Below are 14660 nucleotides of genomic sequence, written 5' to 3' on the forward strand. Positions count from 1 at the left end.
ACACACACACACACACACACACACACACACGCCCCCTCTCCATCTGGTGATACGAGGGAGAGAGTGAGAGTGGGATGGAAAGAGAGGGATGGGAGAGAGACATTTAGACCAGATGAAGGTGCTATTTTAAGACGGCGTATTGGGGCAGAAGGAGGAATGAGAGAAGCTGATAACAATCGGAGGTAGGGGAGTGGGAGGAGAGACAATCAAGAGGCTTTAACTTTTTTTCCTTCTCTCTCCCTCCCTCGAATCCTCTCTCTCCCTCTCCTCCCTCTCTCTCCCCCTCTCTCTCCCTCCCTCTCTCTCTCCTTCCCTCCCTCTCCCCCACTTCTCGCTCTCCCTCCCTCTCTCTCCCTCCATCCCTCCCTCTCAACCCCTCTCTCCCTCACTCTCTCCCTCCCTCCCTCTCTCTCTCCCTCCCTCTCACCTCTCTCTCACTGCTGTGCTACAACCACCTTCTCCACAACCTTCACATCCTTTCTGTCTGTCTGGAGGTGGAGCTGTCCTTTAATTATTAATGTTAATTTGATGTGGACATAGCAATTACATTGGACAAACCAGATGCATTGTTTGAGTGTTTTAGCACACGTGCTAATTCGCAACACTTGTCCACAGGCGGCTTTTGAAAAGATAACAATTAAAATAGAAATAAAGGAAATAGAAAAAACTAAAAACAACAAAAGAACAACAACAAATGCAAGCATGTTTACATGTTAAGTGCATTCATACTCTACAGAGCAAAGGCAACATGATCAAGCAAACGACCAGTTAAGAACTGTTCATGTGAGCGCTGTCCTTTTGTGAGAGGGAGCAGGAAACAGGAGTGGAGAGCTGCCCTTAACAAGCTAGTGTGCTAACAGGCGACCCGGTTTCCTACCTGCTACCTACCTTCCTTCCCTCCTAACCCACTTTCCCGTCGGTCGTCGCTGTCCTCTCCCTCAGATATATCTGGAAACCCGGCAGTTGTTAAAATCCATAATGCTTATGGCTATTGTATGTTGTACGTCCTGGCACTTAACATACGCACTCATTGTATGTTGTACTTGTAGGTTGCCAGTGCTTGGCACTTGGTTCTATAAACATCCTTACTGTACCGACAGTATTGTTGTTTCTCCTTCTTCTGACAAATGTACTTATTGTAAGTCGCTTTGGATAAAAGCGTCTGCCAAATGCCCTGAATGAAAATTGAAAAAATGTAAATGTAAGTTTAGCATATTAGCACCTTATTTTAGAAAGATATGTATCTACTATATTTGTTTTTTCTCAGTTCAAAACTTTATTCAGTGTGCTCCTCAGCTCCCAAGTGTCACCGTTTCCTCCGTATTGATCGGCTGGTTGGCTGATCAATGGGGACACATTGTCCACCGTTTTGGTGGTTGTTTTCGTTGATTGGATCACGTTTATCACGGCTTGTGCAACTCATTGTCTCGAAACTGATGCTGACACACACACACATGTACACACACACACGCACACATACATACACCCACACCCACACAGACTCTCTCCTCCCTCTCCTCCTCCTCCTCCTCCCTCTCCTCCTCTCCTCCTCCTCCTCCTCTAATAATAAACATCTCCCTCAAACAAAAGGCCCCATCTGCCCCCCTCCCGTCAGACCGGGGAATAATTCAGAGTCCCGTGGCTCTGATGGTAAAATATAACATGCTGCGAAACCCCCTCCGCACACACACACACTCTCTCACACACACACACACACACACACAGATTAACACTCAGGGGCTCCCCCCGCCGCGGGGCGGTAAACACCCGGCCCGGTCCCTCCAAACAATGCCCGGGGTGTTGTGATCCTGGGGGCAGACGGTGTATACCCTCCTACCCCCTCCTCCTCCTACCCCCGGCACATGACCCGCAACTCCCATCCTCCCAGCCCTGCTCCTCTCCCACTACCTAATACTAGCAACTACAACTTACATTTGTCAGAAGAAGAAACAACAATATACCTCTGTCGGTACAGTAAGGATGTTCATAGAACCAAGTGCCAAGCACTAACCATGACTAGGTTAACCCATTCCCTGTATACAACAAAGACAGCTAGGATAAGACGCGACACAACTTACTATAACGTGCTATAACTAAGTATGACATACAATTGTTGAGTTTGTACAAGTGCGTACATTAAGTGCCATGAAGTGCAACATACAATAAGTGCATACAGTAAGTGCCAGGATGTACGACAGAATAAGTAGGAGGGGTGGGAGGGTCTAGGTGAACGCTGAACAACTGAGTCTTAAACGCTAGTAGAAGCTCAATATGTTACGTTTTCTTCAGTATTTGAAAAGATCTGCGTTTTGAAATCGCTCATTTCTGAACCCCTAACTACCCCCTTCCACCCCACCCCCCCCCGAAACCCATAATCCTTGGCGAGGTCACACAGATTAAGGACGTTTACCACAGACACACAAACAAACACATACACACGCACAAGCACATACACACACACACACACACACACACCGGCACACAATCTTACACACGTTCACACCACAGACAGAAATCACACACACACACACACACACACACACACACACACACACACACACACACACCATCACACACCAATATAAACACACATGTCAATTCTAAACACACACTTACAGCATACAAACACGCACACGCAAGTACACACAGACGCAAGGCAGCATGAGGAGTTACTTGGGCACTTGGTACTACAGTATTTTTATGACAAATAAAGGTCTTCCTTTGGTACCTACTAGATCTACTAGGTAGTAGATCTAGATACTAGATAGTACTTTCCCATTGTAGAGTGTATTTTGTAGATTGGATAGTTTTTCTTTTGTTCTCAGATGAATAGCTAAAGGGACTCTCAGTCCATTGACTAATAACTCCTCAGTTCATCTCTTACTGGAATCTTGATAAAACAATGAGAGAGAGAAGCAACGCTTTAGGCTGACTGGCTGCTGGACACAGGACTGGAGCTCTGATCTCTGCCCTCCCTGACCTCTCCGCTGCAGGCCTGGGGAACAGCCCTGCCCCCATGGTTGCCAGCTTGGGTGGGAAATCTGGCCCAATCTGGCAACACTGCCTGCCCCAGGGCTCAGCCCGTCTCATCCAAATGCCGGGCCAGAGGTCGATTGCACAGAGCATCCTCCTTTTGCTGCTCCTTGTCCGACCCTCGTCTCTCTCTCAATGGGGTCTCTGTTGGGTTTCAGACTCCATGGCCCAGCGGGCCGCCATGCGAGCCGTGGCGTTTGAGTCCCCCAACAACACCTCTTAGCTGTTCACGCCGAAATATTGCTCTACAATGAACAGCAGCTTGTTGCGCTAGCATTTATGGTTCTGCGTCGACGGTCAACAAGTGGGGGTCGGCAACTCAGGAGGTATACCGGGTTGACTTGTTGACTCGTTGACTAGTTTGTTCCCCGGCTGGCTGTCGCAGTGCATGGTGGACTACCCCGTCAGTGTGTGATAAAAGGATCTGCTAAATGGCCTAAAACTGTAACTGTAACAGCAACGGCCTCGGGGGGCTTGCTGGTGACCTAGAGACCCCCACCGATCCTACATTGTCAGTTCACTGCTGAAATATAATTTGTCCGGCGCTCATGCTGGATCGATGGCACGCCTCTTCTGTCATTTAGAGCAGCGGTTCTCAACCCCCGGTCCGTCCTCCGACCTCATACGCTTATTTGTAGTGGAGAAAATGATTTTTTTGGTGAATTGTTCTAAAAGTTTAAATATTGGTATATTAAATTCATACAATTAGCCTCTGTTTACAATACTATTAGCCCCCTAGTTCATAATATGCAACTAACCCACTGTCAATGCACTGTGTCTTTGCACTACCTTTGTGTATATTTAAGTCTCATGGTTATTATTTATTGCATGGTAGAACAGAGCCTGAGACAGTGGCGTAACATCATGGTTGACGGCCCCGGTGCAAAATATTTTGCACCGTTGATGCCATAGCGGAGTTGCGAGGGGGGGGCGGAATTGCGATCAGATTTTTATAAAGACAATATTGAATATGGGGAAGAAATATAAGGACGGCATTTTGGGGGCCCCAAAAGGCTTCCTCCATGGGCCCCTGATGGCGTCTGGGCCCCGGACAGCTGCACCGGTTGCACCGTCGATATTTACGCCACTGGCCTGAGATTCCAGCTTTTCATTGCTGTTGCTTTAATTGTTGTGAATATGACACATTAAACAGCAACATCCTTTGTTTAAAAAGGTTGCATCAAAAAATGAAGGCATTAAAATGGACTACCGGTCCTCCAAATGTTGTTATGAAAATGCCGATCCCTGGAACAAAAAAGGATGGGAACCCCAGGTTTAGAGTAACCTGCATAAGGAGCGACCTGTGGTAGAGTCCAGAGGGATGGCGTAGCATGGACTGGAAGGGACCCGTGCAATGTGTTGTGCCCAGCGTCCCTCTATGTCCTTGATGGTGTACTGCGTGACCACATGAAGCCTTGTAATGTCCTGCTGTAGATAAACCATGGCTGGTGATTACAAATTACTTTATTACTAGATTATTGTGTATCGTGTAAACCAATATATCCCAGCGTACAGGTTAAAGGGGTATCATCACACTCAGACTTTAGACTGCTTGATACCAGCGACGCAAACAAATCCAGATCTGCAAGACCTACTTTGGTTCCATGGAAATAAATCCTTAAAAGTTTAACTATTGACATAATTTGTTCCTGGATTTGCATGCCCCAAATCAGACCAATCAGGTTAATTGTCCTACTTTTCAACGTTATTTTTCTCAAGGAAATGTTGATGTTGCAGGTCCGGAATTTTTCACAGCATGTATATGAAACAGTTACCTTTGATGTAAGAACAGAGCCAGGCGTGAGGGTCTCCCTTTAAATGTGTGTGTGTGTGTGCATGTTTTACACCAATACTCAATAGCGTCGTCATGCGCATGCGCATGCGCAGAACCACTAGGTAGCAAAATCTTGTAGCAGAAATCGACAGGACACCGGCACTTTAAGCAAAGTCGAGCCTTATAGAACGGTGATTTAAACTCTAAATTCAAACTAATAATCATGAAATCCACTGGGTCTATGATGGGTGCCTCATTGTGGAGTCTGAGAGAATAATAACAATACTTTTTTATTATTATATAGTTTGGAACAAGGTGTCTGTGACTGTGAGCAAAACGCAACCTTTGATTTCCGTGAGAAATTGAACGAAATAAAATTTACTATTTACTCTGGTACCCACAAAATTGTAAGTCAGGATGGCCGAGCGGTCTAAGGCGCTGCGTTCAGGTCGCAGTCTCCTCTGGAGGCGTGGGTTCGAATCCCACTTCTGACATTACTTTTGAAGACCCCAACGAAAAGCGAGATCGCCATTATTATGACCTTTTGATATAAAAGGATCCGCGTTGCTTCGCCTGCTGCAACTAGATGTTCCGCACACCAACTTTGTTTAAGTCGCGATTCAGAATTAATCAAAATTGTGCCATGCATTGGCCGGGAATCGAACCCGGGCCTCCCGCGTGGCAGGCGAGAATTCTACCACTGAACCACCAATGCTTACATGTACGCAGAATTTGGCTACAAGATCGAACACTAAGGCTGCCTGTGGTTGTGAGCGTAATCCTTTCTGTTTTAATGGTCTTCTAGTGTACAGCGGTCCGTCTAAGGTGTGTGTGTGTGTGTGTGTGTGTGTGTGTGTGTGTGTGTGTGTGTGTGTGTGTGTGTGTGTGTGTGTGTAACCTTTTAATCTGTAGCGTTGATGACCCACTTTTCTCCTCTTTGCCCGCCCTCTGCTTTCTGTCGTCAAGGAGCCCCCCCCCCCTCCATTCCTGTTTTAATCCTGCTTTCTTTCACACACACACACACACACACACACACACACACACACACACACACACACACACACACACACACACACACACACACACACACACACACACACACAGGAAACAATCACCTACTGTTATTGCATGCTGACGTATTTTCCAACGCACACAATGAAGTTAATCTTGTGCTAGGCTAGCAAGTGTGAACAACACAACGTTCAATCCACAATAAACAAACACAAACACAGTCAACCTTCCACCTATCTCCCTCTCTGCCTCTCTCAATCCCTCCCTCCCCTCAACCCTTCTCTCACTCCCACTCTGTCCCTTCCCGTCTCTTCCTCCCTCCCTGCTCTCCTTCTCTCCCTCCCTCCTTGCTATCCCTCTCTCTCCCTCCCTGCTCTCCTTCTCTCCCTCCCTCCTTGCTATCCCTCTCTCTCCCTCCCTGCTCTCCTTCTCTCCCTCCCTCCTTGCTATCCCTCTCTCTCCCTCCCTGCTCTCCTTCTCTCCCTCCCTCCCTGCTGTCACTCTCCCTCCCTCCACCTGCGTCTCGTTCCACAGGTGAAGGGACACTGTGACCCGACCGCAGCAGCACTGTTGGCACGGCAACACAGCGGAATCAGAAACGGAGTTCGCAAAAAGGCAAAGCGCAGCTAGCCCTCGCTCACTTCAAAGGAGACCACGATTCCCCCGGCCAAGCCTGAGTCAGGTGACCCAGGGAGGGGCGCTTCATGCAAACTCACCCCACACCCACGCCCACACCTGGCCCATACAGCTGCTGCCCTGCTGCCGTTGGGTCCCGACCCGCCAATCCAGCCACACACTTTACATCTCCTCACTAGGAGGCCACGCTGCGGCCTGACTCAGAGGAGCCAGCGGCTCATATGTTCTACACGCTATTATAGACTTATAGTCTTTTTGCTACCAAACCCTACTTACATGTCAATGCTAAACGCACTGCATTCATACCACGCTTTTTCTAACCAGTGGCCACTCAAAGCGCTATACAATACTTCCGAACATTCACCCATTCATACACACGTTCACACACCGACAGCGGTGGCAACCACGCAGGGCGACAGGCAGCCCGTCAGGAGCAGTCAGGGTGAGGGCGTCTCGCTCAGGGACGCCGCGACACTCAGCCAGGAGGAGCCGGGGATTAAACTAGCAACCTTCCGGTTACCAGCCAACACGCTCTACCTCCTGAGCCACGTGCTGCCCATGTACTACTAGATGTTGTATGTCCTATGTAGAACTACATGCTCATTCCATTGACATTTGAGTCTATTAGTCTATTTTTGTATTGATGTTGTGTTATTTGGTGCAGAGGAACTACACTTCTCCGCAGGGTTTTTTCGGTTGCCTTGTAGTGATGAAACAGCTCCCCGTCTTCAGAGTGCCGGGGACCGGGGGGGGGAAACATCTAGACTACTGGCTGGACACACTACTAGTGCTGTACACACACACACACACACACACACACACACACTCACCCACTAGAGCCCTTCTCCCATAACATTCTCCCTCCCCTCACACACACACACCATTAGAAAGACAGACAGATAAACACACACACACACGCACGCACGCACGCACGCACACGCACACACACAAAGGCAATCCTGCTCTTCTGTGCCAAGTGATTTATCTGACAAGGCTATAATCTCTCTGGCCCAGATACTGACTACACTCTGCCCCCCATCCCCCACCTTGTGATGTCATCATCACCACAACCCGTCACCGTGACAACAACTATCGGCAACCGCATCCCAAAACTCATAGTGATAGTGATAACAGCAATCGGCCCCCCATCAACACATCCCGTCCCCATGGCAACATCTAGCGACGTCACCACAATCCATCACCAAGGACAACGACAGTCGGCTGCGCCCGCGGCCACACCCTTATTACCGTCGCCTCACCCCACCCGACGACAACCATCACGCCTTCATCACCTACCACACCACCGTGACAAACACCATCCCGATCAGCATCATCTTCACCATCCCCGTGACAACCGTCCGCCCTGCCATAAGCCGTACACTCATCATCGCCACCACAGACATCCCAATGACAACCCTTGTCACTATCAGCACCATCCTCACATTCACCATCACCGTGACGACAATCAGCCCGGTCTCACCAACATCGCCCTCATCACATGTCGTGGCGTCATTATCACCATCCTCCACTGGCAACGTCACCACGACAACCCTGATCACCATCACGGGACATCATTTAGCCCTGTAACCAACACCGCCTTTATCACACACATGTGGTCACCATCCTTGCTAGCACCAACATCACCATGACAACCCTTGTCACAATCACGAGAGAGAGAGAGTAAAAGGTGGACTTCCTCTGCGTGCTTCGGTGCAGTAAACCCAAGCTCTTCCTCGCCCCAGCTCCCCTCTCCTCTGACTGTGCTGGAAGCAGTAAACATTGGTACCCGCCCTTACTGGAAGCATATGTTGTTCATGTGATGGACAGGCTGACAAACAACAGAACTACCCTGAGCAGTACAATGCTCTGGGCTAATGTGTTGAGTTTGTGCGTCAAGCGGCATGACATGTACACTACAAAGTCAGAATTTTGAAAATCCAAATCAAGATTTTCAGTGTCATCGGTTGTCTCTAGTGATATGTCAATGATGACTCAGTTGTGATATTGTCACGTCATTAAATATTTTACAATGTACCTCACCCTGACGTCACCACGGGCGTCCATGTGTGAAGCAAAGCCACTCAAATTTGTCCGGCTACCTGTAACCTGTGTAATCTATCCTGGATCAAGACCCTTGCTAGATTACCAGAGGGGACTGCACCTCTCCAATCCAATTAGCATCATCTCGCTCTCTCTCTCTCGCTTTCCCTCTCATTAGGACGGTGGCCCGAGTGAACCCAATGTTGAACTTTGAAAACCAGCATGAAGATCAACAATCGGCTGCAATGGGCCCCGATTCACCTTGCGGCCATCTTGGATGCGGAATTCCACATTTAAGATGGCCGCTAGGTCAATAGTGGGTTGGAATAACTGGACTGAAATGGAACGCGACAACAAATTATTTGTGGTTGAGAAATGGACATGTTGTGTGCACAAGTGTAATTTTGTTAGAGCACAAAATCCATTCTGAATTATCCAGTTGTAATGTCTTCCTAAAATAAAGTAAATACTGATGATTAAAATCTCTTGACATATTTGTTCGTACACTTTACGCTTTTTACTTGGAAATATGCAAGATATAATGAATGCAAAAAACTATTTGAATGGGCATTAACTTTGGTCTCCAAACCCCCTCAAAAAAGTAGTATTTTATACATCAAAAACTGATTCTGATGAGCAACCAGGTTTGATCCAAATGCAAAAAACTTTATTACAAAAACATAAAAATAACCTTTAAATGAACACTAAGACATGACGATAAAAAGTGAACCTCCAACATGTGGAGTAAGTGAGAACGGGGTCTAGAAACGTTGAACCCCCGATAAAATCACACACACACACACACACACACACACACACACACACACACACACGATTCTGCCCTAGTACTCAAGTTGCCTGGAAAATAACTCCACTCAAAAGTTGACCTACATTTTAGGCCAATTCCGCTTGATGTGTTGGCAACACGATGCTGGCTGCTCCTTGTGAAATTAACGCCTGCGAGAAAAATGCTTCATGTTAACAGTTCAACACTGCCACCTGCTGGAAAGTAAGCATTTTATAACAGCCAAAATCGTACAGGTTTGCTCGACTCTGAATGCATTAGGAAGACCAAGAAACAGAGCTGGCGTCGCTGCCCAAGTGACACATCCTTAAAATTCCCAAAGGGCGTTCAACAAACAATCTAACAAATCCTCTGACTGACAGCCAGTGAGTGCAAACAGACATTTTGGTTCTTAACGTCGTCTCGGCTCCGCCTTCATGTCCCATCCGGCGCGGAGATCCGTCGCGGCTTCTCACTGATCACGCCGGCCCCACAGTGCTGAACTCCATCCACATCATCACAAATCTTAAGGAAACCAACCTTCCACTACCGGAGTGCCCTTGAGCAAACAGTGGGCCCCTCCATCCCACCCTCAGAACCTCCCAGCCCCCCGGTCCGGGGTCCGGGGTCCCCGGGGGTCAGGGGTCAGAGGCGCAGGGGGATGACGGGCCAGTACTTGGGCAGCTTGCGGTCACAGTTGCGGTCGAAGTTGAGCTGCAGCGCCGCCTCCATGGCCTGGATCTTGGCCGCGTCCTCGCCGTACAGCTTCCTCATCTCCGCCCCGCGCCGCGCCCCGGGCCGCTCGTTGGGCGGGGCGGCCGTGCTCAGCTGCGCCCCCCGGTGGAGGTCCTGGTCAGCGGGCACGTAGCGGGCGTGCTCCTCGTCCTCCAGCTCCTGCTGCTTCTCTGCAGGGGCGGAAGGGAACAGCGGCTCTTAAAGCTTTGGGAGCCTCTTTGTTTTCCTTATTTATAGTAGGGATGTGTCAGAATATTCGATTATTCGATCCCGAGGGTCAAAACCGATTTTTAACATTTGGAACTTTAACATTTTTTCCCCAATTCAAATAAACAAGAATTAACGGCCGGCACTAATGTTGGTTCTGTAGCACTGTTAGTTTTTTTTTAAATTATTAAATCATGTACAGAAAAACAATATACACAATACACAAGCATAAATATTATTATATATGCATACAACACAAACAAACAACACCAGGTACGCTACTGAGTGTGGAACGGGGAGAGCATCTGACATCATTCAACAGCGCATTGTGTAATTCCGTTGTTAGTTTACAGAGTGTAGGCCTATTCTGTTGGTATAGGAGGCTAACAATGTCGAAGTCCCACAAAAGCTCCGCCTGGGCACAGGCGTGTCCAGTGTGGGATATGTGGAACTAAATTATCTTACCATGGCTCCACGTCAACGACGCTATCGCAACTCAAGTTGCATCCAACTATCAAGGTAAACAAAGATGAGGGACCCACCCAATCAAGCATGGCAACATTTATTTACGCTCGCAAGTGTGACAGAAGCCGCAGCGAAAAAACTTCTGCCCTAATTGCCAACATGGTGGCTAAAGATATGCTGCCTATTTGTACAGTAGAGGGGAGGGGGTTTTGAGAATTAATGGCATACATAGAGCCAGAGTACACGGTTCCGTGTCGAAAAACCATCACCTTGCGTCTCAAAAAGATGCATGCTGAATGCTCAGAGTCCGTTCGCAATGCTTTAGCCAAAACGGACCGAGTAGCTATTACCACGGACGCCTGGACCTCCCTCGCAGTGGAATCATACGTTACAATAACGTGTCATTTCATTGATGAAAATTGGGAAACGAAGAGCGCTGTCTTACAAACACGGTCGATGCCAGAGAGACACACAGCAGAAAATCTAGCTGAGGGGCTGAGAACCGCAGTCGAAGTGGGGCTTGGAGGGGAAAATCATTGCGTGTGTTCACAATAATGCAAGTAACATCTTACTAGCCAACACACAGCTACTGGAGTGGGACTCAAGCTCGTGCTTTGCCCACACATTACAGCTGGCAATAAATGATGGGTTCAAAGTCAATGCCGTAAGCCATGTTGTTGCAGCCGCCAGCAGAATCGTATCTCACTTCCACCACAGCACTGTGTCAAGTCAGGCCCTGAGAACCAAGCAAGAACAGCAGAATCTGCCTCAGCATCGTCTGATACAGTACTGCCGCACCAGGTGGAATTCGATCTGTGACATGTTCGAACGACTCCATGAACAGAGGTGGGCCACTGCGGCAGTGCTGTCAGACAGAAGGTTCACCAAACTGTCAGATGTACGCACACACTAGAGCCAACAGATGAGAGCTGGCACATTATGGAAATGCTGATCCCGGTGCTGAAATCACTGAAGATGGCAACAACGGTGCTCTGCGGAGAATCAGACGTGTCCATCTCCCTGGTTTATCCAGTCACCACAACACTGCTCTCAAAGCACCTGCTTCAATCCGCAGATGAGCCACGCAAGGTGACAGAGTTCAAGCGCACAGTGTCGGAGTCATTAAGAAAGCGCATGGCCCCTGAGGACACAGAGACAGCGCAGAGGGTAGCACTCATTGCCTCTTACCTGGACCCGCGACACAAGCACCTGCGATTCACTACTGAAGAGGTTTGCGTGTTTCTATTTTGGCCCAATATTAGGTTAGCATAGGGCCTATGTTATTCCTGTAGGAGAAATCAAATGAGTTGCATAACTTGATTAAAGTCTAAATGCCACAAGATTACCATACACCCCCCCCCCCCCCCCCCCCCCCCCATGCCACCAGGTGTGGTGTGATTAGCCGTTACAAGCCGTTTTGAGAATCTGCTTCTTATGACATGAGTGGGCGTGTGTCCACCTAGATGTGTGCTGGATAGATCAGTCCATCAGCCTACCCAGTGGACTGAAGCAAACGTTGCTCATCTAGCCATCACACATCTAGGTGGACACGCCCACCTGTGATGTCATAAGGGGCAGATTTTCAAAACGGCTTGTAACGGCTAATCCCATCACACCTGGTGGCATGTCATGGGACCTATAATATCATGTTTTACTAGAGCTATGTGCATTTTACCGTCGGTCTGTCTAGTTGTGTATTAAGCGCTGGATGCCAAGTTCAATTCCTGTGTGTCCATTGATGCATTTTACAAATGAAAGCAATTCTGATTCTGATTCAGAGGCCTTTTTTGGTCGTAATCAAATATATTTTTCAATAATTATCAAGCATCTGGTATCTGTGGCTGTCGCAGGCCTGTAATTTACATTTAGGGGATTTTCCTGACGCTTTTATCTAAAGCAACTTACAACCATTGATTGACATATTCACACACCGAAGGCGGAGTCAACCACGCAGGGCGACAGCCAGCTCGACAGCCGGGGATCGAACTAGCAACCTTCCAGTTACCAGTCAAGCTCCTCTACCTCCTGAGCTACTGCCCCCCGCCCGCCTGTAATAAGCCCAATTGGACGGCCTACCTGTCTGTACCTACAAACACACTTCAACAACATGATTGTGTCAAAAGAGGTGAATCAAGCCACCTTGCAGAATGTGTGTGATTTACTCTCCCAACCACCAATAGCCCGTATAGTCTGTTCACAGAGGCATACACGGTGTATCCAATTCTTGATGTATTTGAGGCTTACTTTGAGTCGTTTCTATTTATTTCCTGTCAGGAGTCACTTACTGAGCTCTTCTCTGTGCTTCTCCGTCTGGGCAAAGTACTGCCGCAGCTCCTCCGTGATCTCCATGTTGCTCACGTCACATTCAATCTCTGGTTCTCCTTCCTCCGAGTCGCTGTCCTCCTCCTCCTCCTCCTCCTCACGGCCCAGCTGCTCAGGTGACTCCCTGTACCTCTTCTCCCCTCTCCTCCCCCGCCCGCCACTGTCCTCCGCCCGGCCATGCCGGTCAGTGTAGAGATGGTTGGAGGAGGATTGACCGGGGTACTGCCGACCAGGGTACGGCTGGCCGTAGCACGCCGGGCCGTGACCCGCGATCAGCGCCTTGCTGTAGGCGCGTCGGTGTGTCTGGAACCAGCCCATGGCCTGCTGGTAGTGCCGCCAGTAGCGACTGTACGACGGGCTGGACACCCAGGCGGTCTCCTCTGTGGCCTGGAAGCGGGGACAGAAGCACACAACACATAGGCGATAGGTTTAGTAACAACAAGAATAGATGGACGTTGTCACGATCATTACAAGCGCTGTTTTTCTGCCAATCTGTGCTACCTATCAAAACGTGCTACTTAGTGGTTCTGCACATGCGCATCCCGACGATATTGAAATATTCAATATTGAATATTCACAAATACATACAGCCGGGTTTAACAATACTGTGCTACACTTTTCTTGTTTTACATACATTATATTGCACAAACTGTAACCCTGAAACCTCCAATAAAGACATTTTAATACAGTATCAAAATATTCTCCCCATATTCTTACAGCGTACAGAATATGGGTTGAGCGGTGGTGTAAAATAACGTGATTCTGTAGTTGGAGCATCGTGTGATAAGAGGCAATTGGTCTGCAGATCAAAACCAAACACATAAGGCATGTGTTGATGTGGTAGCAGGACTCTACTGCTATCGAGTCGCACTACGGTAGGAACATCGGACAACTTAGGGAGCATAGATAGACAGAACACCTTCAACTTAGCATGAGGATCACGTGATTACAAGTCAACTTACCATGAGGATCACTTGATTACAAGTCAACTTACCATGAGGATCACTTGATTACAAGTCAACTTACCATGAGGATCACGTGATTACAAGTCAACTTACCATGAGGATCACTTGATTACAAGTCAACTTACCATGAGGATCACTTGATTACAAGTCAACTTACCATGAGGATCACGTGATTACAAGTCAACTTACCACGAGGATCACTTGATTACAAGTCAACTTACCATGAGGATCACGTGATTACAAGTCAACTTACCATGAGGATCACTTGTGTAGCAGGATGGAAGATCACTTGTGTAGCAGGGAGGGGATCGCAGATAAAGTCCGCGTAGGCAGACTACTCCCTGATAAATATAAAACATTTATGGTCATTAGAGCGTTACTCAACGGGATAAACGTCAACTTGAATACCCGAACAGCCGGTAGTGGGCTACAGGAGACAAGACGTTGGATGTCAACAACTGAAAACCAAGATGGACGTACACACGGAGCGCACACATCGGCGCAACCACGGGTCAAAACACTTACATTTATAATTTATTGGCAGTATTTAAGATATGCACCGTTAACTGGTCGTGGTGGGTGTTTACCTTTCGACGCGTTGCTGGCTGATTGTTAAAATAGTCTCCCCAGCAGCCGACAGCAAACACACACTAGGTGTCACTGGATACAACAACAGTGCCCTCTAGAG

At 48.2% G+C, this 14660-nt stretch overlaps 1 protein-coding gene and 2 non-coding genes across 3 annotated transcripts; 1 reads left to right on the forward strand and 2 right to left on the reverse strand.

Moving 5' to 3' along the window:
- Positions 1–5218: 5218 nt before the first annotated feature.
- Positions 5219–5301, forward strand: AC3HAE_040402 (transfer RNA leucine (anticodon CAG)). The gene has a single exon. It is a non-coding gene; the product is annotated as a tRNA-Leu (tRNA).
- A 150-nt stretch (positions 5302–5451) lies between these two features.
- AC3HAE_040425 (transfer RNA glycine (anticodon GCC)) lies at positions 5452–5522 on the reverse strand. Its single transcript has one exon. It is a non-coding gene; the product is annotated as a tRNA-Gly (tRNA).
- A 3628-nt stretch (positions 5523–9150) lies between these two features.
- gemin8 (gem (nuclear organelle) associated protein 8) lies at positions 9151–14656 on the reverse strand. The gene is made up of 4 exons (XM_084487658.1): positions 14560–14656; positions 14226–14313; positions 12971–13394; positions 9151–10183 (listed from the first exon to the last, which is right to left on the reverse strand). The coding sequence occupies exons 2-4, from the start codon at positions 14226–14228 to the stop codon at positions 9924–9926; spliced, it is 687 nt and encodes a 228-aa protein (XP_084343784.1). The 5' UTR covers positions 14229–14313; positions 14560–14656; the 3' UTR covers positions 9151–9923.
- Positions 14657–14660: the final 4 nt, after the last annotated feature.

This window comes from Micromesistius poutassou, assembly GCF_964030765.1.
Source record: "Micromesistius poutassou genome assembly, chromosome: 24".
NCBI lineage: Eukaryota > Metazoa > Chordata > Actinopteri > Gadiformes > Gadidae > Micromesistius > Micromesistius poutassou.